This window comes from Parambassis ranga, chromosome 7 (assembly GCF_900634625.1).
Source record: "Parambassis ranga chromosome 7, fParRan2.1, whole genome shotgun sequence".
Taxonomy (NCBI): Eukaryota; Metazoa; Chordata; class Actinopteri; family Ambassidae; genus Parambassis; species Parambassis ranga.
The window spans coordinates 19,441,508-19,466,233 of NC_041028.1; the positions used below are offsets into that span (position 1 = coordinate 19,441,508).

Genomic DNA, 24,726 nt, shown 5'->3' on the forward strand with positions numbered 1-24,726 from the left:
TGTCTTTCTTGTCTAGTAGAAAACTAAGTCGTACACATGACTTTGTACTGCTATTTACTCATTAAGTATTTATATGTGTCATTGCCTAAAACCAAGCCCATTGGATGGAATCCTCATGCTAGCTCTAATGTCACTGTATTATTTTTTTTTATTTTAGATACTTTAGTAATCCCAGAGGGAAATTCTTTAAGGAAATTCTTTAAGGAAATTCTTTAAGGCTGCTGCCAAGCAGTGTCATACAATGACTAGCTAGGGTGAAGTGTCTTGCCCAAGGACACACAACATTGACTTTTAGGGAGGAGTTGGGATTGAACCACCAACCTTCCGGTTATGGGACAACCCTGCTATACCACTTGAATATACCAATAATTGAAACCTTTATTAGTCCCACAATGAGGAAATTGCTTAAGAAATTGCTTAAGGCAGCCCAGCAAAGAGCGCCATACTATGCAGGTATAGTGTCCCAAGGACACACAACAGTGACTAGGGAGGAGTTGGGATCGAACCGGGTTACGGGACAACCCTGCTATACCACTGCGCCACTGCTGCCCATAATTACGGCATTAACTAATAGATGGATTTGCAAACAGCAAGCTGGCCAGTCTGGATGAATTAATTGCTATCACCTAGTCAGTATTTGCTACAGTTAGTAGAAAACAGTTTGTTAGCAGGGAAGCAAATGTCAGCTATCGCTTCAAACTAAAACAAGTCAGTGTGGAGCACAAGTGTTAGCTCAGTCAGATTTTTGTAGAATTTTTTGCTCGAGTTTATTCAGTGGAAATCAGCCCACAGGCTTTTAGGCAACTGAGAAGGTTGGGAAGATCTCTCTCCTTTGATCATCTGTCAAATCATATATATATATATATCTTTTTATGCTACAATCCACTGTTACAAGTGTAAAGATAACTTAATGTATTTGATTTGATGATCTGGTTTAGTTTTGAATAATGTTAATAAGAATAAGAATAAAGTTATGAACGAGACTATTGACTTGTATTAACCACAGCTAGTAGTGGTAACCTGAAGGCAAGACACAAAACAGGAAATAGCACAAACCTCAAAATGTACAGGCCCCACGAGGTCAATATGAATACTGGCCATCACCTCTGATCTGATGCCATGGAGATGAAGGCGTCAGAAAAATAAACACTGCACTCTTTGTTGACTGATTCAGACAGCTGAATGAATCCCTGAATTCTGAAAGAACCAGATGTAGACTCGGCCCACCGCACGACCTGAAGCTCCTTTGGCACTCAGTGAAGTGAACTGCTGCTGGATGTCTGGATGACACTGTAGGAAGTGGGGCCAATGTCTTTGGAAAATGTTTCCGAGGAGATGAAGGAAGGACATCCTGGCAGGTGATGATGATGATGACGATGTCAGTCCTCATTGGCGGGCAGTGATGTCACAGGCACCCGGCGGAAAAAGAAGCTGGATCCTCTGAAGAGGTGACCCTGAGAGGAGCGGGACAGATAAACGATAAATGATATGACACATAGAAAACTGCTGCATATAAAAACTGAACTGAATCCCATTGTAGTTATTCAGATAATAAGAAAAAATCTTTGATCAAAGCAGACCATTCACTGAGCTCAAAGGTTAATACGGGTCTGAATTCTAGGTATGGCTCAATAATTTATTATAAGTTTATTCGATTTTTTATATTATCTATATTGCACCATAAACTGAGAAGATAAATCCATCCATATTCACTGTGAGGTGATTTCTGAGTGTCTCAATGTTAAAATTCCCAAAAACAAAAACATATATATATTTTTTTCCTTTTTTTATGCACTTAATGGATCTGGTCTGGCCAAAAATGACACAATTAAGTGGGAAAAGATTGTAAGACATTGAGGTAAACTATTGAAAAATGTTTTATACATTTTATTTTACATGTATATGTATATACACTCAACAAAAATATAAACGCAACACTTTTGTTTTTGCTCCCATGTTTCATGAGATGGACTTGAAGATCTAAACTTCATTCCAGATACACAATATTACCATTCCTCTCAAACATTGTTCACAAATCTGTCTAAATGTGTGATAGTGAGCACTTCTGCTTTGCTGAGATAATCCATCCCACCTCACAGGTGTGCCACATCAAGATGCTGATCTGACATCATGATTAGTGCACAGGTGTACCTCAAACTGAGTGTATTAAACTTAAAATGTACTGTGTGAACTGAATAAACATTGACACAGTGATTGTACCTTTTGGCTCAAGTGATTCCAGCAGTGCAGCCAGGACTGAAAAATGGGAGAGTGAGGAGGAAGACCTACAGCCAGACTGATGACAAAAAAACACAACCAATCAGAATGAAGCATCAGGACTGCAGTCAAAAACACTACTAATATTGTACATAGACAACTTTCTGTAAACACTGACTGTTAACACTGTAAAATAGCCTGCAGGGTTAAGCTATGTACATCTCCTCCTGTCACCTCTACGGGAACTAACTGGCCTGCATTATTATGTGTATTGTTAGTGTTTAAAAGGCAATTACAATGTTAGATGAATAACATAACTTTTTTCACCGTGCAATTATGTATTTTTCAAAAATGAAGAAAAAAACAAAAAACCTGCTTAATACTAAGTGACCCCCATGATTCAACAGCTTTGACAGCCTGACATTTTTGCAGATGTATTAAAAAGAAAAAGTGAAATATGACATGGTCCTAACCCTTTCTACCCAAAGGGACCCAGATTTGGGGGCTTTTTCATGCACCCAAAAAATAAAAGCCATAAAACACTGTACTAACCATGTAAAAAATAATCATATTGCATATCAAATTAAACAGGAGAAACTTTACTACAAGCACATATAAGCCATATTTACACACATCAAACATAACTTCAACACCATGCAAATCAATTATCACTCATCAAAATAAAACTCTCATATCAAAGTCGACCCTCTTGCCACATTCTTATTACCAGCTCTGTGATACTGCAAGTCACACAAACAAACAAGGTTTCATATGAAAGCTGAGACTTTACCAATTGACATTGTTACAGTTGTTTTGCTGTATTATAAATATTTGGTAAATTAGAATATAAAGAATATAAAACTAAATAATCATGAGTAACAAAAGAATCTGTCTTTCCTCTGTAAATTTGCAATAATCAGTCATATTTGAAGGCAATAAATGCTTGGTTCAGATAGACCAACATGTCTGTGTTTATTCAAGACTAAAAATATTAGGATTAGACATTTATTATGTCTTTTTTAGGGGAGAATGTATCAATGGTTGTTTAGCATAAAATGCATTTTCTTTCATGTGGCTGGTCATTGGTGAGTCTAGCACTAATATTACTACTACCTGTCAAACCTAATGGTTCTGACCTTTCGAAAGAGGTGTCAATCATCCTAATCAGACTGTCCATTGTGAAGTTATGAGCCTGCATATTTGACAAGGTATTAGCTTAGCATTAGGTGGGCGTGTTCTATCTGCTTTATACATCTGTTATAACCTATAGATGTGTAATAATGTATGTATACAAGTAAAAACTGATGTAAATAGAAGTGATGGACACCAATAGTGACTTAAAAGTAAGATATATAGTTTGGTTCATTAAATTTTTATCTTGGAATTTCTTCTTGTCTACATAGGTTGGACTAAACCCTCTGTAATTTTGTTTCCCTTAATTAGAATGTGTTAGAAGAAAACTATGTTAGATTCAGTAGGAATGTACTGACCTTTCCTATGTGTGCTTCCTCATGTATGCTTTCTCATGTTTGATTTATTACCTTACTTGGACTAACAGTCTTCATGTATACTTCCCATTTATGCTCTATTACCCTATTTGGTAATTTAGTTTTTTCTGCTATACTTATCTCAGGAAACATGCTTACAGATGTCTACACCCATATGATATTCACACTGTGTATAAATAAAGGAAGCAACCCAGTAATAGTCAGAACTGTCGGCACTCTGGTGAGGCACTTCTCCTTGGCCAAGTTGCGTAAACCTGTCTCTGTCTCCGAGTCTGTTTGCAGCCCGAACTAGGGGGAACCATTTTAGTTTTCTTCTAACAGAATGAAATAAAAACGTGGCAGAGATAATTTCCACAAACTTAGCTACAGATTGAGATAACTAGATTGCTTCATCTACATCATTTGTAAGGAGATATTGATTGTAAAAGTGTAAATTTTCAACAGACGAGGACATTTTTGATCATTTCTGCTTTGTGCCATCTTAATTTACAAAGAGCCAGCGGCATACAAATTAATACTTACACAACTGTGCAAATCTCCCAGGTGTCCCCTTTATTATGACACCAACGGTATTCAAATACACCTAGTGGTTGCTGAGATATACTCAATTCATTTTGGGCATGCCATTTTCAAGCTGATGCCTTAAAAATGGGCTTGGGGTGGAAGGGCTCCTAAGTATCAGAGCCTTTGCTGTGACTCATATATTGAACTCAGGTGCGTCCATTTCTTCTGATCATCCTTCAGATGGTTCTACACCTTCATCTGAGTCCAGCTGTGTTTGATGATACTGAGTGGACTTGATTAGGAAAGACACACACCTGTCTGTATAAGACCTTACAGCTCACAGTGCAAACATGTCGACAATTCTGTGTTTTTCTGTCAATATGGGGTGCTGTGTACATTAATGAGTGATAACAAAGAGTGAAACATTTAAGAGGGTGTGAGTACTTTCCGAACCCACTGTACAACCCGCTACATACACTCACTGGCCACTTTATTGGGCCCACTCATCAATTGCTTGCCAACACAAATAGCTAAGAAGCTAAGCACATGGGAGCAAGTGGTCAAGATGACGTGCTGAAGTTCAATCTGCGCATCAGAAAAAGGAAGAAATGGGTTTGGGTGACTTTGAATGTGGCATTGTTGTTGCTGGCAGACAGGCTGGTCTGAGTATTTCAGAAACTGCTGATCTACTGGGATTCTCACACAACCATCTGTAGTGTTTTACAGACGATGGTCCAGAAAACCGGCATTGTGTTAACACACACCTGAATGTTCCAGAGCAGCAAACTGCCAAAACATCTGTTTTTATAGAGGTCTGTACACCTGCTGATGATCAATTCATCAAGGACTGATGATCAGCAGCACCTGCTGCAGCTCACACTATTACATCCAATGGAAGCAGGAAGAGGGGAGCCAGTTTTTTTTTTTGCTTCATTTGTGTTAAATAAATTATGACACAGTGAAAAAAGTTATATGTTTAATACTAAGACCCATTATGATCCGATGATTTTCTATTATTTTTGTGCAAAAAAACATAGAATTAAAAGAGGAGGTAATGTTGTGTATATAATAATAGACTGTCCATATTAAATGTGAATTTAAGTCAAAGGTGCAAGGCGCTCTCTGCCCGGGCATTATGGTTTGTTCCTTCTCTTTTGTTGGACTGACTAGTTGGTAAGCTAACCTCAGTGGATAACATACAGGTGGGAAATAATAAAGCTTTTTTAAAACAGAAAAAACGTTATGTAGCCATGTTATAAATTTATCAACTGTGAAGCGCCAAAAAGATCAATCTATATAAAAATGACTCACCCGCAGTTGTTGACTGTCATGAGATCCGCCACCAGCATGAACGGATATGTGAGAACACTCACTGCAATCTAGAGGAACATATTCAGCTGCATTATTCTCTATAACACTACATGCACAGAATATTTCATATGACTGTATGAAAGATAAACTTACGCCCATCACAAATTTAGTGTAACTTCTTACTGCTGACGCCTGACTGAACTGCAACACAAGCAGAGACGTGAATGTCTTCTTCCGCCTTAACACTAATGGATCTAATAGCACGTCCATCTCTTAATAAATCTGAAGGCAGAGCTTTGTCTCTGAACACTCTTAATGACTCCCCCTTTCTAAAAGGTAATGGACTTACACTTTCATCTACAGCATAGGTGTTAATAAAGTGAGCCAGGAGGTTACAACACCACAGGAAGAGGACCTCTCCCAGAACATGCGGTATGAGCCCACTGCAAACACACAAACACAGCTCAGACTGATGGAGGTCAAGGACTGAGGGTGTATATGCAGTCAGTTAAACTACAGGTCTGACTCACACATAGAATCCGGCAACTCCTTCCTCTTTAAAAATCTTCACAATACAGCTGAATATCCCACTGCGAATGTGAAAAACTCTTTTGAATGGGATTCAGAGAAGGACACTCACAGCCTTGGCACAGCCATGTTAGCTGGCTGTTACCGCTAAATTCATTTGAACATTCACTCTCGCTCATGTACTCATGCAATATTAAGATATGGAAAATGCTTTAAAGCTATAGTGACCCTTACCTGTACTTGACCTCTCTGCCGACAAACTGCACCATACAGCGCACTGACATAACTGCAAAGAAACACACACGGTTGATCAGATCAACAAACATCATCTCTAACCCACAATAAAAACGAAGATTCTCGCCATATTCATTGGTGATCATGTTCATGTTTTTCTGGACCATTTTCTTAAGATGCCAACTTCCTAAAAGACAGACTCTGTATACTTGACAGCTACGTTCGAACCACTGGTCTACAGTGACCCTTCAGGATGTGGTCCTAAGGCTCCGTTCACACTGGAGAAAGTCATTCCAGCTAGAGTAGGATTGTATCTGGATAGTCTTTAAGCTGGATACGTTCAGACCTATTTTCAAATCACACAAGCGTGTCCGCACTCAATCCGACTTAATCCGGCTTGTTTGCTGTCCTCCAAACCACTAGGCAGCGCCTCGTAATATACAGAGTCCGTTCAAGCCGCGGTAGGACCGCATGTGCGCATGCGCCGTGCGGTTTATGTCCCGTGTCACTCCCCGTGAACCGGAAGTAGCACATCGCTAACCGGACGTAGCATGTCGCTAACCAGAAGTATCACGTCGCTAGCCGGATTCGCTAGCCACATTTGTGTTCACACCTGTGCCACACTCAAAAAAACCATCTGGATACATCTGGATGCGGCCCGAATCCCGCTTTAGCCAGATTTATGCCCAGTGTGAACGGGGTATAAATGGCCACGTGGCATGAATATGAACACTCGTGAGAATCTATACAATTTTTGCCTATACCATTGACTGACAGAAGGGCGCCATAACAGCTCCCCAAAAGTGAGGCAAAAAACATCTTGATTTCCCCCTGGTGGCTGGCTGCAGTATAGCTTAGTCTAAGCTTGTAATCTAGTTTCTAACATGCTGATCTGTGTTCACGTGTTCCATATATTCGTATTTAATTAGGTTTAGGAAGTAATGTCGCAGTCAGTAGCCTATGAAACAACTGAGGCACTAGCTCAATGTGGAAGTGGATGAGCGGCAGAATTGGATGATGCAGCTTCCACCTGTGCAGACTGGCTCCAAGATGGTGTAAATTTTCACCATAAGCCTCACCTTTTGTACAATAGGCAGGGGCAGAACTGCATCATCCTCCTGCTCTACAATCATTGGCCTTTATACATATGCCGATTGTTGTTGTCACTGACCTGCAATAATCTGCAGTGGGAACAGGTCTGTTGTTTGTGGTGCAGATGTTTGCAGATGTGCATTTATATCCTGTCAGATGCTAGTCTGACACAAGACATTTGTAAATATTTATGTGAACTATCCCACTGGGAAAATATGGCACAATTGTACTAAGTAATATGAGTTGTAATGTTAACATAACCTAAAGATTCACTTTGAGCTTCTGTGTTGAACCTACACTGAACCTCTAACATTACCTTTGTGAGCAACTACACTTTTTGTGCGAGCCACACTGTTTTTTGTTTATATACTTCAAACATGGCGACAACAAGTGAATCATGTTAAAGATGGAGTTAATAAATGTTACTTTTTATGACTGCTAACTGCCTATTAGAAACATGTTAGGGGAGATGGTGTGTGTAACTCACTGATTTTGTACTGAAAAACAAGGATTATCCGCTGATCCGCTGATAGAATTGAGGACTGTCGTTTTACTAACTTGCATTATAAAAATAAGAACAGATTCTTATATGATCATAGGCACTTTTTATAGTGGAATAAACTTCAAAAGGCTTGTTCCGGACATACCATGAAAGGGATGGGTGGCTACTCTGGACAGGCACTGAATGATCATCTCGTGAGAAGTCTGAAAGAGGCCATTTCAACAGGAACATTTGTTTCAAATAAAGCCATAAAAACAACATACAACAAGTTTTCTCTTCTCCTCTCACCTCTTTCATCACGTTCTTAAGTGATGCCTGCTGTTCATCTTTTTTAGACAGAACCTGAATAAAGAGGTCAAATTACAACTCTTCATCAATCAAAGAAAACTGTTCAACCGATCAGTGACGTAGATTTATCAAAAATCATTTCTATTCAGAAGTAGATTTAACCACATCACATAGGTAAATAACTTGTGAAAGTGTAATCATATTTTGTTGTGTACCTGTTTAACTTTGCTTCTGACCACGGTGGAAATGGCACTGGACACAATACGAGGTGAGAGTCCGCGGAAAAGTCCTCTCTTTCCATCTACTTTCATGATATGCTGTGCTGGAAACCAAATCGTTTAAATTAGCTGCTTTAACTTGTAGGAGTGGATATGACTCAGTTCTTGGGTGGCATCTTCCAGAGGAGAGTTTGCAGAGGCGTGCCCTTCATAGACTGAGAAGTTTGCTTTACATTCCTGTTTTTCACAGTGAAACACTGCTTCCGACTCTATCAGGGTTAGGGTTAGTAGAATTATAATCAGCTGTATTCCCTTAAAAAAGATGCATTGTGCAATGCATTTTGGTATAAGTGGGTCCACAAAGGATTCACCCATTGCATCCTTTAATACCAGGATAGAAGGATGCAGGACAGCCTTGTAAGGTTGCAATCAGTCTACAAATGTAGACTTGGAATAAGGCCCTAAAATTGAGACACAGCCAGTCACTGTATTCAGAATAAGCAGAATATTCATTTTCCATTATTCAGAAAAAGACAATATTCAGTATTGACTAATGATTATGCCTCTAATGTAACTGTTTACATGCCGTGTATTTTCTTTCAGACCTGAACGCCTTCATATTCCGCCTGTTAATTTATAAATAATTTATAAACGATACATTTGGAAAATACTGGGATGTCTCTGGTTTGGAGACAGGTCATTTTACAATGTTCTGTTAGCAGGGTTATTTGTTCAATAGGTGGATATCTGGTTTTCAATTATGGTATTCAGACATCTTCCATATTTTTTGTCAGCAATAATTAGCTGTATTTTACATTTTACAATTGTCTCAATTATATAGCTACAGTATTTTAGAATTACAGAAGAGTTAGAGAAAAGCACTGAGGGCTGTAGCCACAACTGCAGGACACGAGCACAGCATCATAATGTAATTAACCAGCTCCGAATAATAATAGAATAATACCTGAAAACAAACAGATCTGAGGTTTACAACATTAGTGACAGCTGAGAGAGTGAAGAGAACTGGGACAGGAGAACTGGGGACTACACCAGTATAATTTTCATGCAACATAAAATATATTGATATAAATGCTATTGTCTCCTTGCATATTTGATACTGAAAATACATAATATATTATATATTATATATAATATAATATATATATTAAAATCTTGAGGAACATGTGTCCTAGAGTGATAGTGGGATTATAATGTGCATGCACACATTCCACTCACCATAGGAGAAGAAGCCAGGCAGGTATAAGACTCTTCTTCCAAACATGGTCGTGCCCACAGTTGGGGGAAGAGGTTCATGTCCCACCTGGAAACAACAGTCAAGCTCAAACACAGCTTCTCTTCTGTGTGTCTCTTAAAAACTATCACTAAAAAACAATGATTGATTTTTTTTTTGTTTTCCTATCACAAGCTACAAAATAATGGAGGATTCATAAAGCACTTATAACATCAATCTATACTCAGGAACCCAGAGTGAGCGCGCGAGTGGGGGATGGGTTAAAAGAACTATCTAGGAGCATAGGTGCCTTGGCAGCAGGTCAAAGGCACAGTGCACAACTTGTTTAAAGGACTTGGAACAGGAGGGACAATATTTCCTGGTATGATCAGACACCATGTACATCCCCATTGTAAGGCACGGTGGTGGTGTCATCAGGCAATCATGGTGCTTCTCAGTGGTAGACAGAATCTGTTTTACAACAGAACCCCTCTTATCAGCATGTGTTGTATCTGTGATCACTGATTCAGGAGGTAATGTTGAACCAAACAGTACCAAGCCCAGCATGACCTCATTCACATTATATACTTCTATCTACTGCCCCTAACGGAGCTCTGACTAAGAGATGACTGCAGATAAATACAAAGAACTTCATTGATCCACAATTCATATATGTGGATCCAGATTTAATAAGCATGGCCAGTCAGTAACGTGTGTAGACGTTTGTGGCATTGATTTGACATCCTGATGCCATCGGTCCTCTTCCATCACAAGGAAAGAAAGCAGTAGGAGCGAGTTAATATGATAATGATATAAATATGATCACAGATATCACCATAGTATAGTTAGCTAGTCTTCAGGTCTCAAGCCCACCTGTTTAGTTTGGAAGATAACTGAATAGTTTACAGCAAAGTGTAGGTGAAGTTCGGGTTTCCTGTTTTCGGGGGAAAGCAACACCGGAAGAGCAACGCGCCTCAGCGGGTCTCAGGTTTGGGTGAGAGACGTGGGAATAACTACCAGCAAACCGGCCGCCATGAGCTGCCAAGCAGCAATTCTACGTGGAAACATGAAATGACACTTGAAGGAAGACAAAACCAACAGAGCACCCCCTCTTTAACAGTCACTGTTAGCTTAGCCACAGCAGCTACCTGTATTAGCAGCTTCACGTAAAGCATCGGGTGTGTGATGGCTGTAACCCCGGCTCCCAGCAGCAACACCGCGGCGTCCACCTCCACGGGGACCGGCGGGACATCCTGCTCGACGCCGACTGCCTGCTCGGGCAGGTTTTCTGGTAAATCCATGTTTAATCACCATGAAGAAGGCAGACGGTTCATCCCGGTCAGTGTGTCAAGCCCATGTGAACAACTTCCGCTTTGAACTTTCAGTATAATGTTCTCAGCGTGATGATAAAGAGACCTGCAGGGAATAAAATGTATCACGCAGAGGGGATAAACAGAAGAGAAGTAAAACCCAAACATATGGGCGGAGTCTGCCACGTCATCACATACACGTGCACGCTTTTTGCTAATCTCGCATAACCAGACGCCTTACAACAATATGTCACTAAGTCTGTAACAACAGCCGCACTAACTGTTTAGGAGAAATGTCTTAATGCAAAAAAAACAAAAAAAACAATCTCCAAAAAATAAAACTGTGCTCTCAAAACATAGTTATTTGAAATAATCTGTCAAATATGGAAATCATAAAGTCACAATGGTACATTTGCAATGACTTGACATGTAGAATTCTGTGTTGTAGGCCTACATCATCTGTAAAGGGATAACATCAGTGTCAGGCAGATTTAATTACTTGATGTATTTTTTTCAAAATGAATAGACAGACTGGTGAAAAAAGAAAAGTACATCAGTGACAGTCTTGCCTTCATTTACTGCAGCGTTTTTATAAAAAAAATATTTTCCCAGAATTATTATAGCATTCTTTTTTTTACTATATCAGCAAAACAATCAAATCTGAGATGCGTTTCAGTCCATATATATATATATATATATATATATATATATATATATATATATATATATATATATATATATATATATATATATATATATATATACAGCTTCAGTGGTGAACAGAGCTAGTAAAATAGTTGTTGTTTCCATGGTGACTTGAGGGCAGTGGTGGATCAGGGTTGTCCGATAACCAGAAGGTTGGTGGTTCAATCCCAACTCCTCCCTAGTCATTGTTGTGTGACTATTGTGTCAAAAATAGTCAACTTCAGTAACTTAATGTCACCATGGCAACACCTACAGGCATCTTAAAATGTATAATGAAGTTGACCCGGAATGTCCTCTGTGAGATGAACATTTTGATAGTTGAATGGCTGAAATCAGTGAATGTATGCTGAAGATACTCTGCTCCAAAAAAACCTACGGACGAATAAGAAAGAAAGAAAGAGGGTGAAGAACAAGAGTTTGATTGCCTAGCAATGGCAATGGCATAACATTCACTACTTGGTGTGAAAATTAAGTTTGCCCACAACATGAAGCTATATGTTATATTAATCAGCGAGCCCTGACGTTTTCTCTTTATTGTTTCTGTATCTGTCGATTTTCTGCTTTGTTTATGTTTGTTTGTTTCTTAATTTGTCAGATTTGATTGTGTTTAATAAACTGTATGATATGGAGAATTCTATGGATCCATGTATCATAGAAGATTAAAAACTCTGTAGACCATAAAGTTATAGTGTATGTAAGTACACTGAATTTATCTCCAGCAGGTGGAGCTCTTGGTCTTACAGTAGCCATGGTGGTAAACAGCTCATTCAGCCCAGTAGTAAGATGATGTAACTCATGCCTCTGTTAATTTAACCCAAATGAAGTCTTAGTTAAGTTAATGAAGTTTTTGTGTCTTTGTTTGCTAATTAGTTAATAACTTGTTGAAATCATCTACACTGACATCCAACAATTACCGACAGCATCATTACCAAAGCTTGTTATTGGCCAAAGAGCACTTAATGGCTACTTAGCTGGATGGCTTTATTTGGTGTATGTCTCCAGGGGTACTGTGTTCATATGCAAGTCACATCTCTCATTTTTCTTGTGCTTTATAATTGTTTTGTAAATCATGTTCAAAAATGAGTACTTAGGCAAATGGTTGTTGAGATGCAGTCTAGTGAACCTCAGTCCTGCTTCCATGTGCTTTTTAGACAGAAGAGTCTTTCTCCTGGTAACCCTTCAAACAAACTGTACTGGTTCAGTCTTCTTCTAGTTGTGCCGTCACATTAACACTGAGCATGCTCAGTGAGGTCTGTCGGCTCTGTTGGGTTTGTTTTACATCTGTTTTCGTAGAGGTCTATACACCTGCTGCTGATGATAGCTCACACTATTAAATCCTATGGAAGCTGTAAGAACGGGCGCAGGTTTTGCTTTTCTTTTTATGGCTTCATTTTTGATAAATAAATAATGGTACAGTGAATGAAGTTAGATATTGTTCTCCTTCGGTATTTGACTAATACTAAACGATCAGATGATTTTTATCATGTTTTTACACAGAATTAAAAACCTTGACATTATGTACACTGCCACAAGAGGGCACTGTAACTTCAATAATAATGCATTCGTGTTTGACCAGTAGCACTACGTACCTAACAACGATCCCATCATTGTAGAAATTTGAATGGCCACAATGCAACACTGATTCACTTATTGTTATGATTTCTGGATCTAAATGAAGACTCAAGGTGGAAATGTCAACAATACACTTCAATTACCACATCATCTGTTGTCTTTGTTTGTGCAGGTCATTCAGGAACAGCAGCTGAGCATGTTTTCTATATGCCTTAACGAATGAACAACATGATTTGGTAGAAGGGGAGGACACACACAAACACACACACACACATAGTCCTTTGTAGGCTCACACCACTCAGTTTGATGAACAGACGCTGTGGGTCACTTATGTTATGATTTACAGACATCACGGCAGATGCTGGTTTCAGTCCAGTGACCGTGTCCATTCACACGCTGACAGACACAAGCCCTCAGACAGAAGATGGATCCATCACTTATTTCATACTGCTGTTGTCTGAGCAGTGATGCAGTGTGCAGTAAAAATGAGGCTTTAAGATTCAATCCTTTCTTCCTCTGCAACACCCTGTCCTCATGCATCTTCCCCCAGTCTGACACTAGTGATTACACTTTATTGTCTGCTATACAGTCTGTCCTCACCACCATCACCTACCACATAGACACTGTCATTCAAAAATATTCAATAACTAAACCCAGCAAGTTATGCAGAATCACTGACCTAAGACTGCGACATAGTGACATAGTATTTAATTTCTTGTTGAGAAGCTTGTTAGAAACACGGACTCTAAAGAGAAGTAAAGTTCTTTATTTCCATGTACTCTGTGATGCTGTGTTTCCGAGGAGCCATTTTGTGTCCACCTGTGTCATACTTAGCCCCAAGTTAACCAAAATACAAGCAAAGAGGAGGCAAGAGGGTGGAACCAAAGTCGTGCAAGCAAACAAATCATAATCTGCATCCACCTGTCACCAAACTAAACTATGTACATTTTTAACCCTCATGGACTGTTCGCAAACACTACCCTTATGTGTTGTTCGGGACAAAAACGTCCCCTAACTTTAACGGTTTTAAAAATATATCAGATAAATATTTTTTTGAAATTTATTTGCATAGACCTTTTAATTAACTTCAGTTCTAATCAACAGTAGTGAAAAAATCATTTTCCCCCCAGGATTTTAACCCTTTAATCACCAATTTTATAAGGGTTGGTGCTGAAAATTGGAAAAAAAAACACACAAAATGGCTCATTTTTAATAGAAAAGGTGAATGTGGACTGGATTTTTTTAACCTTTATTACAGTCTTGGTCATGTCAAACATCAGTAAAAAAATTGACTTTATTGCATTATTAGTTTTTGCACAGCACTGGATTTTCATTTTTTCTCCCATTTTGTCCCATAGACTTACATTATAACCACATTTTTTGACTGCACAGCCATGGCACTACATAATCATGCATTCTTGATTGTTGGTGGTTTACCCTGTTGGTAGGAGGTAAAATTTGTGATTTTTACAGTTAACAACTTAATGACCATATTAAAATCCTGGGGGAAAATGATTTTTTTCACTACTGTTGATTAGAACTGAAGTTAATTAAAAGGTCTATGCAAAAAAAAAATATTTATCTGATATATTTTTAAAACCGTTAAAGTTAGGGGACGTTTTTGTCCCGAACAACACATAAGGGGGTAAAATTTGCCCACAGTGTACTGTTGACCTATGGAAAATTTTAAAATCATATTAACAAAATTTATGTACAATTAAGCTTGTTGAGCAAAAATGATTCAATTTGTTCACATATTGACAAAGTTATGGCCAAAATAAACAGAAGAATGTCTCTCAGAGGACAAAAATGTCCCGAACAGTGCATGAGGGTTAAGTCCTAATATCATATAAATGATTAAAGTAAGTTTTCATCTTAGAAGCTATAGGAAGAGTAACACATCACATGGAGGTTGTATGAATTAAAAAGTTTAAGAGTCCATATTTTAGAACTATACATTGCCATCAATGGCACCTTCTCTGTTTATGAGTTTTGATTTAATGCCACATTTACTTCATAGACCTTTTTGTTTTGATCTATTTCTCAGTACAGTAGTAGCATGGTAATCCATCCATCCATCCATTTTCTTAATCTGGTAGAGAGGCAAACAACCACACACTCCACACAATCACACCCCAATTTCAAACCAGAAAAACTGCACCATCGTTCTGCCTCTAGCTTTATAACTTGAAAAATGTCTAATTTAAGGTGAGAGATATGCACATACATGATGCCTTCCTGTGCACCGATATAGTTGTTCATTCATGCATTTAACAGAATAAATCAAATAAATACATTTTTTCTTGGTGTCTGGAGTCTACTGACTGTAATTCACAGTTTAATTAGCTAAGAAGTGTTCAGTCAGAGGTGTGAGGCTGCATGCCTTCACCTACCTAACCCTTTTTGTTGTTCTGTCCAAATTAAAGATTGCAATAAATTGTAATGATAGATATTTTTGTCTGTTTCATATCTGCAAAGCTAGGTCAAGTTATATATATTTTTTTAATTAAATGTACTCCTCTGCCGCCTTTTATTGATTGCACAGACTCAGTGTGTCTGTTTTATTAGCTGGTGGTCATACCGCTTTTGGATGGATTGGTATTGTATGGATTTCAGTAAATGTGAGGTCAGCGGCCAATGTCCCAGGGTTTGTCACATTCTTAAACCTGGTCAACACATTGTATAGTGCCCAAACTCAAACCCCATGGACAAAAACCAGGCCATCACCTCAATTTTATGTAGCCCTCAGAAACATGATATGCTAGTCAATTTTATTACTTCACAGAACTACAGTGATCGTAACCACAGAAATATATAATTAACATAAATGTCATAGAGATGTATCAGTCCAAGAAAACCGAAGACAAGTGCATATTTCTCTGGCCACACACGAAAATGGCGACCACAGAAAGGAACATGTTTCCTGTTAAAATATGTTTAATGTTATGAATAAGACAACATGATCTATACCTAAAGGATTCAGTAGTTTCAGTAGTGAGTAGCAATCAGTAGTTTTTAATCCAAATGCCATAGAAACCATACACAAGCAGGATTTGTTTATAATAAACTGAGCAGTTTCCCCTTGAATACATGGTTGCCATTATTTTGCTTAGACTTCTACTTTCAGCGCTTAACCTAATGATGTTATTTCTAAAACCAACATTAATAATAATAACCAACACTTTGAGGAGAACCATGAGACTGAGTGTGATCCCCCTGGTATAATGGGTTAATAAATCATGCCCACTGGTCTAAATGTTGATATCATTCAGAGTGTGCTGTGCTGACCTTCTGACACCAGAAGTGTATGGTAACACAGCTGGGATTTATTTCTACCCAAGTAATTGGAAAATATGTGATGATATAGCTTCTACTTATTTGCAGACTTTTGATGGTGACAGAAGGTGTGTATGTGTGTGTATCTGAGTCACCACTGGTATCTGGGTTGCATGCCGTGAAATGAAAAAGCCAGAAGTACAAATTGATATAAAGTAGGTAGAACAATGTATCTCTGTCCAACTGATGAGCAGATGTTTTAGTAGAAAGGAAAAAAGAGACAATTTGCCTGTAGCCTGTAGACGCCTCCTATAGCCACAGACAGTCCCTGAAGTCTGGCATGTTGTCATGATTTGGTTTGGTTCTTTCCTTGTTTTTCTTTAGTTAATTCTTAGTTTTCAGGTTATTTTAGGTTTCCTGGTGTTCCCCGTGTTGTCTCGTTTCTGCCAGTCTTTGTGAAGTTGCTTTGGTTCTGTTTTGTTTTGAAAGTCTTGTCGCCCTTGTCTGCTGGTCTTCTGCCCTGGAGGATCCGTGATGATGTCTCCGGTGGCCTTCTGCCCGGAGCCGTGACCATGTCTCCAGTGGCCTTCTGCCCGCACCCTGAAGGGTCTCCAGCGGGCTTCCACCCGAACCCAGGGGGGTCTGCACCTGGACCTTGTGGGGTCCTGAGAAATGCAAATCTTGTTCCCTGGTGTTTTTCTTTTGTTTCAGTCAGGATTCTTGACTTGTCCGCATAGACAGCCTGCTTCAAATCAATCCATACATTTTCAATGATGTAAAGGTCTGAGGACTAGAATGGCCATTCCAGAACATTGTACTTGTGCTTCAGCGTGAATTCCTTGGTGGATTTTGAACAGTGCTTAAGATCATTGTCCTGCTGAAACATCCAACTCTGGTGTAGCTTCAACTTTGAGACTGACTGTTGAACATTCTTGTCAAGACTCTGCTGATACTGAGAGGAATTCATGTGGCCCTCAACTTTACCAAGGTTTCCAGTACCTGTGCTAGCCACACAGCCCCAGAACATGATGGACCCTCCACCAAATGTCATAGTAGGCAATAAGTTCTTCTCATGGAGTTCAGTGTGTGTTTTTTACAGCATGCATACCTCCTCTGGTTGTGACCAAATAACTCTCCTAGTCTCATCCGACTACAGTATTTCTTTCCAAAATGCTTCTTTCTTGTCCAGATGTGCTTTTGCATACCTCATGCGACTCTTCTTGTGATGAACACTCAGGAAAGGCTTTTTGTGCATCACCCTGCCAATGAGCTTGTCCTGGTACAAACTATGCTGGATTATGGAATGATGAAGAACTACACCATCAGCAGCCAGATGTTCTTGTAGTTATCTGGAGGTGGTCTGTGCCTGGTCTGTGACCATTCTAACCATCCTTCACCTGTGCCTTTCTTGTATTTGTTTTGGCCTACCACATCTTTTCTTTCACAGTGGCTGTTCTAGTGACCTTCCATTCCTGCACTACATTTTTGACAGTGCAGTGCAGATTGTTCATACAGATCGTTCTTTCGTTCATTTGGCACATGACAGCTGTAGCTCAGGGGCTGTGGACTGAGAAACAAACAAGGAAATGAATGATGTCTGATATGTGATGCTCATTCATTTGTCACGTGACACCTGGCATACCTTGTTTATTCATGAAATCATATTAGTGGTTAGATTAGTGGTCTTTGGTTCTTGTAGATGTATATAGTGTTATTGTGTATATAATGTAAAGTGTGTTTGTAAACAAACACTTTTGAAATTATATTGTGACACTGGGAGTGTCAAGTATTCATTACAAATAAAAATGATAGAAAATAAATACAGGAAGAATGCTAGAAGTTGAACGTGGCTGGCACCAGCAAGGGTCGACAGGGCAGGCCGATGAAACCTCCTCTGCACGGGTCCAGAGTGTGTAAAGAACGGATTGACAGAGGAGATACAGCCCACTTCGGCCTGTGAAGGGAACTGTGTCCGACCTCACCAATACCGGACCGAGGGATATACGAGGAGGAGGACACTGTCCTGGACCGTCAAAACGGGAAGCTTGCAGAAAATGACTGCCTTTTGTTTGTTAGGGAATGGACAATTATAAACTGTGGGGTGGAACTGGGTGTGTAAATGTGATACATGTTGGTGTATGTATGTATGGTGTTTGCACTATGGTTTGAATGAATTTCTGGTTTGTTCGTTTCATTTCTCGGTTGAGATATAGAACAACAGAAAGAACCCCTTGGTGAACCCCATCATGTTGTTTTTGTGTTATACTCTTCCATAAAATAATAAAATACAATAATAATAATAATAATAATAGTCACTACTCCTACATCATTCATTTGTCATGTGACTGGGAGCGTGGGAGGCAATACAGTCTCGTTCATTTGTCATGTGACAGCTACCTAGTCACTGTTGTGCTGTTAAACAACAATGGCAGGGAGGATGCAGGACAGAAGTCACTTATTGTGGTGTGTATTTGCTCTCCTAGGTTTTGTCTTCAGTATTTAGTGTGGGATTTTTTACAGTGCCACCTGCTGTAAAAATGAACGAAATGACTCACAAAAAGATTTTCGTTCAGTTTAATGTTCAAGAGTAAAGGCACTGAGTCAGTAAAAAGAGTCGTACTTACCAACACTTAAGGGATAAGTCCAAGCTAAGTGTTGAGATGGTTGTAATGAACAGTCTGTCACTTCTATGCTTCTTCTGTGTAAGCCTCAGCCTGTCACCATGGTAACTGCTCTGCCTGCATGTCTAATTATGTTGCCTTGATTTTTAAACTCCTGAATATTACATGACCTGGATGAATGAGAGTTTAGAACATCATGACTCATCATGACCATTTTTACAATTTGATTCAGATTCACTGCCTGGAAAGGTGTGAGCGATGTGGTCTGACGGCATCTGTTCCTGCTGGTAAAGCCCTTCTATCAAAGTCTATCACACTACTGTTCACATTGAAAAAAATGACCATGGGTGACAGCTGCAGCTTCAGTCATGTGAGATCAGTCTGGTTTAAGATGAAGCCTCATCTTTCTTTGCCATTCTATATAAAGGTGCTGTAATGGACTTTGAATGAACTTTCTTGTGATATGGATATCTACTATGGATCATATTATCTCCCTTACTTCTTAGTAGTTTGATTGCTGCTAGGCAATCAAACTCTTGTTCTTCACTCTTTTTCTTCTATCTATTTCTTCTAATTAATTACAGGAGTGTGGCAACTTACTGTGCCAGTGTGGAATCAAGGCAAAAGAGGACCGCAGCCCCAAAAAGTCATGTGGCATTGATTTCAGTTCATCTGGGTACACAAACATAACGAACCGAGCATACCTGGGTGCAAAGGCACCACGGACCTGCGCCCACCGCAGCCACCGTTGCAGGTTACTGCTGCAAGCTTCTGCCACACAGGAAGAGGAAGAGAGACAGGAGCGCAGCCACCTGCCTGTTTAAATAGGTACGGCGCCACCAATCAGCACGCCAAGACAACAAGAGAATGCCCCCAGCAGCTGAGAGGAATTAACTCACCTGGCCACACTGTTTTCTCAGTTTGCACAGCTGGGAGATGATGTTGCTCCAAACAGATGCACTTTCATCCTGTATTTAGCAGGTTGTTGTTCCATATCCCCGTCAGTACAAAACACTGCAGTGCTCCCTTGATCCAAGAAAGCATAAGTTGTAACAATTTTGCTTCCTTTATTAGATTTTACTTGGACCGGAACAATGGGCAGCTTGCAGTCCTGGTCTCCAGCCCCTGTAAGACCACTTGACACCAGCATATTGTTAACAGACATGACTGTGTTCCTCTCAGCCTGTTCACAAACAACAAACAACAGGTTGCCTATGGAGTCCTGTGGGATGCTTCAGGCTACACTTTGAGCAGGAAATGATTTTACGGCAGTCCTTACTGATGTGTCCTGTACACAAACAGCCAAAACAGATGCCATTTTCCTTTAAGAAGCCTACCTTCTTCTCATGAGCCATTTTTCCCAACTGCCCACATACATCCAAAATACACATATTTGTTCTCCACAGGGCCCACAGTGGTTGCAAAGCTGGTTCCTTTGTTTCCAGATCGAAGTTGTGTCTTGGGTTTGTTGATTCCTTTATTTCCTGTTATCGATGGGAAATCTTGAATGTTTCCAAACACAGGATCTCTCAGTATTTTCACTTGCCTTTCAATGAAGGCAATGTCTATAAACCTGGCTCTTCAGTTATGTGTTTCCTGCAGCTCACAAACCTTGCTCCTTCATCTATCTCTGAGCTTGTAAGGCAGTTTTTAATGATACTCAGCATGTTGGAAGGTAAGTCCAAGTCATGAAGATACTGCACTTCTTCCATGGCGTTACAGCAGCCTCTGAGGAAGAAGCTGAAATCCTGCAGGGCCTTCACATCCTCAGTAATCGGAGGCCATAAAAGGGCTTTGTCTATATAAGCAGAGACAACCATCTGTTCGCTCCCAAACTGCTCTTTTAACAAAGTTTTTGCTTTCAAACATCCCTGTTCTGGGTTAACCTCTTCAATAACAACATCAGTGAATGGATAGCAGTCTGAATCACTTGCTTCAGTCACTTTGCTCTCTGACACAATAAGATCCATCAGTCTTAACTCTTTCTCTTTGTCCTCTGAGCTGCAATCATCCTGCTCCCAGCCCGCCTTTGTTCTAACGGTATATTTTATCAGGCCATATAAATGGGCCTCTCATGTCCAGAGCAGCCCAGCTGATGAGATTGCGGTGCAGCTAACAATAAGGACGGTGACTCAACAGCTCCACACTCCCATGCTCTGACAAGGAGGGAGGACGTTTGCTTAAGTTAATTAGTGAAGATGCCCTCATCTGTGAGATGTGACAAACTCATTAGCACACATGTGGTGCAAAGCTGTTGGTGTTGGTCACCATGCATGTCGATGAACAGATGACACAAACATGTCAGGAGGGTCTGTCTCGTTGTGCAATTAATCCAAACCGCATCTGTGGGTGGAAAGTTTGTGGAGAGTTATGCCGTGCTAAAGACATAAACTTCACCTCAGTTGTGCACGTAGGATTTCTGTATTGATGGTATAATTTAAGAGAATAACTCAGATAATCTGGTTACCATGGCACCAGTAAGTTGGTGGGACATATAAGGCACCATGTCAACATTTTGTCCTCAAACTTGATGTTAAAAACAAGGAAAATAGACAGTAGAAGGTTCTTAGCAACTTTGACAATAGCCAAATTATGATGGATGGAGTCAGAGCATCAGTGGTGAACCAATGAGGTCATGGGTGATTGGGGAGTATATGGTTGGTGTGTGTGTGGCCTGATCCAACTGAAGTAGCTCAAACTGCTGTAAAAGTTCATTCTGGTTCTGACAGAAAGTTGTCTGAATGCACAATGTATCACAGTTTGTTGGGTATGGGGCTGTGTTGCTGCAGACCAGTCAGAGTGTCCATGTTGACTCACCCATTGACCACTATCCACTGCTCAAGACTGTGAATAAGGCTCAGCAAACATCAGAACTGGTCCACAGAGCAATGGAAGCAGATGGTCTGATATATCTCTGTGCACTATTTACCTGGGGAGAACATGGCGCAAGATACACAACAGGAAGTAGTCAGTGTGATGCTTTGGACAATGTTTGTCAGGGAATCCTTGGGTCCTACCATTCATGTGGACATGTAGTATCTGTCTTAGCAATCCTGGAGACCATGGCAGTGTCCCATTTAAAACAGGATTATACTCTGTCTCATAAAGAAACACTAGTTCAGGAATGGTTTGAGAACAAAACATCATTAAGTTCAAGGTGTCATGACCTCTAAATTCCCCAAATTACAATCCAATAGAGCCTCTGTGGAGTGTGCTGCTCAAATAAGTCATATTTCATCCATGTTAGTCCCACCACATAACGTCCTGGACTTAAAGGATCTTCTGCGAACGTCTTGGTGCTAGATATCACAGCACACTTTCAGGGGTATGGTGAGGATTTTGCTGTACAGGTGTCAAGGTTTTCAGCAGATACATCTAGTACTTTGTGACAACTTGTGAAGCAAATTGGAACTCCCCCATTGACCAGATTTTTAAAGGATATGACTACTTAATGGAGACAGGCCATGATGAAGAGTGTCCCCATCAGCAATAACCACAACTATAAATGTTTTTAATCCCACTAAGTGTTTGTAAGGTAAAACCTAAAAAGCTTAACATAGCATGTCACTAGGGTCCAGAGGGATTCCAACTTTTGTGACAAATATGCAGCACCTTTTGATCAAGTTCCACTTGCCAAGTTAAAGTAACTAAAGTAACTACCAACTACCTGAGTCTGAACTTGATGTATATTTTGTGTCAACAAAAGCCAGTGAATTGACACTGACATATGCTTTACAGAGCCCAAAGCAAACCAGGCATGCTCAAAACAAGCTGTCCTAATACCACCTCAAAGTTGTCTCTGCCTTGCAGCACAACAGTGGTGTTAATGCTGCATCGAACAGTTTATTCTTAATCCTCCTGTGCACGTCAGAGCTGCAGCGATGCAGCTTCTAATCAGAATCTCACACAGACCATGTTGAAGCTTGACACAATAATATGTAGAGTCCCATGGGAGAGGTTAGAGTCCCTTGTTCACAAGTATGAACATACAATATAGTGTTATCCTTACAAGATTATCCCACAGTTATACAGAGAACCATATGGATACACTTGAGGTTTTAACTTCCTTGGAGAGAACAACATCTTACTATAAAACCAAATGAGTAACATGTGAGATTCATTTCCTTTCTTTCCTCGGCTCAGGCACAAAGCAGATCCCTCTGTGGGAGCTGTTGGAGTCCTGCAGAGATTAGCCACATCCTAAATCAAACAGGTTCACAGTCTCTCCAGATCAATCCCAAGCATCATTTTTATGAGCTCTGGAGCTAAAGGTCAACGCAGACAGGATTAGAACAGGAAGATACAGCTCACTTTAATTTATACAGGCCTATAAAACACACGACTGCTCTACACTGGGTTATATACCTGTTTGACAGTGTAAGCACCAAATCTCAAAGTGAAATCTCAGTGAATGCCTTTGTGGCTCTCAGAGGATTGCATATGAATCATCATGGAAAAGCTGTTTTTGTGGCTCCAAAAGGTTATTTTAGTCAAAATGCCTGAATTAATTATTGCTGCTTGGTGTTACTTGCAGAGAAGGGAGTGAAGAGTGGGTGGGAGAGCCATAGGTGTAAAAGTAAAGTGAGGATTCAAAATTAATTAGATGTGTTTTTTTTATCTGTTAATGTTAATTGAAAGGTCACAAAGAAAAAATAGAAACAAAAGCAAACTTAGCCTTGGCATGTTTCCCTTTAAAAACAGATCCAACTTCTCCTGTTCTTTTAGCTTGTTCTGCACTTACAGGTAATGAAATTATTCACTCCAGGTGGCAGCTGGAGTCAGCTGGATGGTGGACACATTAAAGTGTCTCTTGGAATGTGACATCACAACATACGTACAACCAATCATTTGTTTGTAAACAGACATCCAAAATGGCTGGTGAATGACTATTGTCAATTGTTCTATAAAAAAATACAATTCCAAGATGTTATTAGCAATTCTGCAAATGTTTTTTAAACAATGCAAACAGCCAGTCAAGTACTGATATATGTACAAAACACATATTATTAAAAAAAAAATATTTAGTTAGATTATTGCCCTAGCCTGTGCCAGTTCTCAGCTAGGACATGATGGCGTTTCGCTCTCTGCAGCGGTAGTTGTAGATGGCCCTCTGGTGGACAAACCACGTAACCTCAACACCCACAACATGGTTAAATGATGTCACGTTGCTTTTTTAAAGCCTAGTATTTATCTGAGGTAAAACGGCCGATACTGATAGATCAACAAATAGCTCATATCGGCCGATAAAATCGGCTAGGCCAACAATCGGTTGGGACTTACAAGAAGAGTGTTTGTAGAAGAGGGCAGGATGGAGCAGCTGCTTTCAACACAATCTTTCCAAAACAGATTTGCATAAATAACCTGCTTTACTGACTTCTTCCTCACCTCCATCTTTCACTGGACAGTGTTCAAACCAATCGTTTGAATGTCTGCAGCACATTGATTATTTAAAGGTCTGTTAATGTCAGTGCTCTGTCAATTTAAGTCATCTGAGAGGATGGATGTTTGAGAGTGTAGATAGCTCTGGTCAGAGGTCAAGAAGTTCATTTTAATCACTTATTGATCCACTGGACTCATGGTGAATGTACAGCGCTCAGTGTTTGTTTGGT

At 39.8% G+C, this 24,726-nt stretch overlaps 1 protein-coding gene across 1 annotated transcript; it reads right to left on the reverse strand.

The window, feature by feature from the left end:
* Positions 1-502: 502 nt before the first annotated feature.
* On the reverse strand, positions 503-11,116 carry LOC114438401 (mitochondrial carrier homolog 1-like). Its single transcript, XM_028409710.1, has 12 exons — positions 10,782-11,116; positions 9,639-9,723; positions 8,400-8,506; positions 8,185-8,238; positions 8,042-8,099; positions 6,303-6,354; positions 6,071-6,130; positions 5,890-5,983; positions 5,694-5,741; positions 5,541-5,608; positions 2,221-2,296; positions 503-1,454 (listed from the first exon to the last, which is right to left on the reverse strand). Exons 1-12 carry the CDS (start codon positions 10,932-10,934, stop codon positions 1,380-1,382), a joined length of 930 nt encoding a protein of 309 aa, XP_028265511.1. The 5' UTR covers positions 10,935-11,116; the 3' UTR covers positions 503-1,379.
* Positions 11,117-24,726: the final 13,610 nt, after the last annotated feature.

Excerpts from the sequence above, each read along its gene's own strand:
- LOC114438401 (XM_028409710.1), bottom strand. The coding sequence starts at position 10,934 with ATGGATTTACCAGAAAACCTGCCCGAGCAGGCAGTCGGCGTCGAGCAG. Across the intron at positions 5,742-5,889 it reads CCTATGCTGTAGATGAAAGT|TTCAGTCAGGCGTCAGCAGT; the intron begins GTAAGTCCATTA and ends CTTGTGTTGCAG. Across the intron at positions 5,609-5,693 it reads ACACTAAATTTGTGATGGGC|ATTGCAGTGAGTGTTCTCAC; the intron begins GTAAGTTTATCT and ends ATGTTCCTCTAG.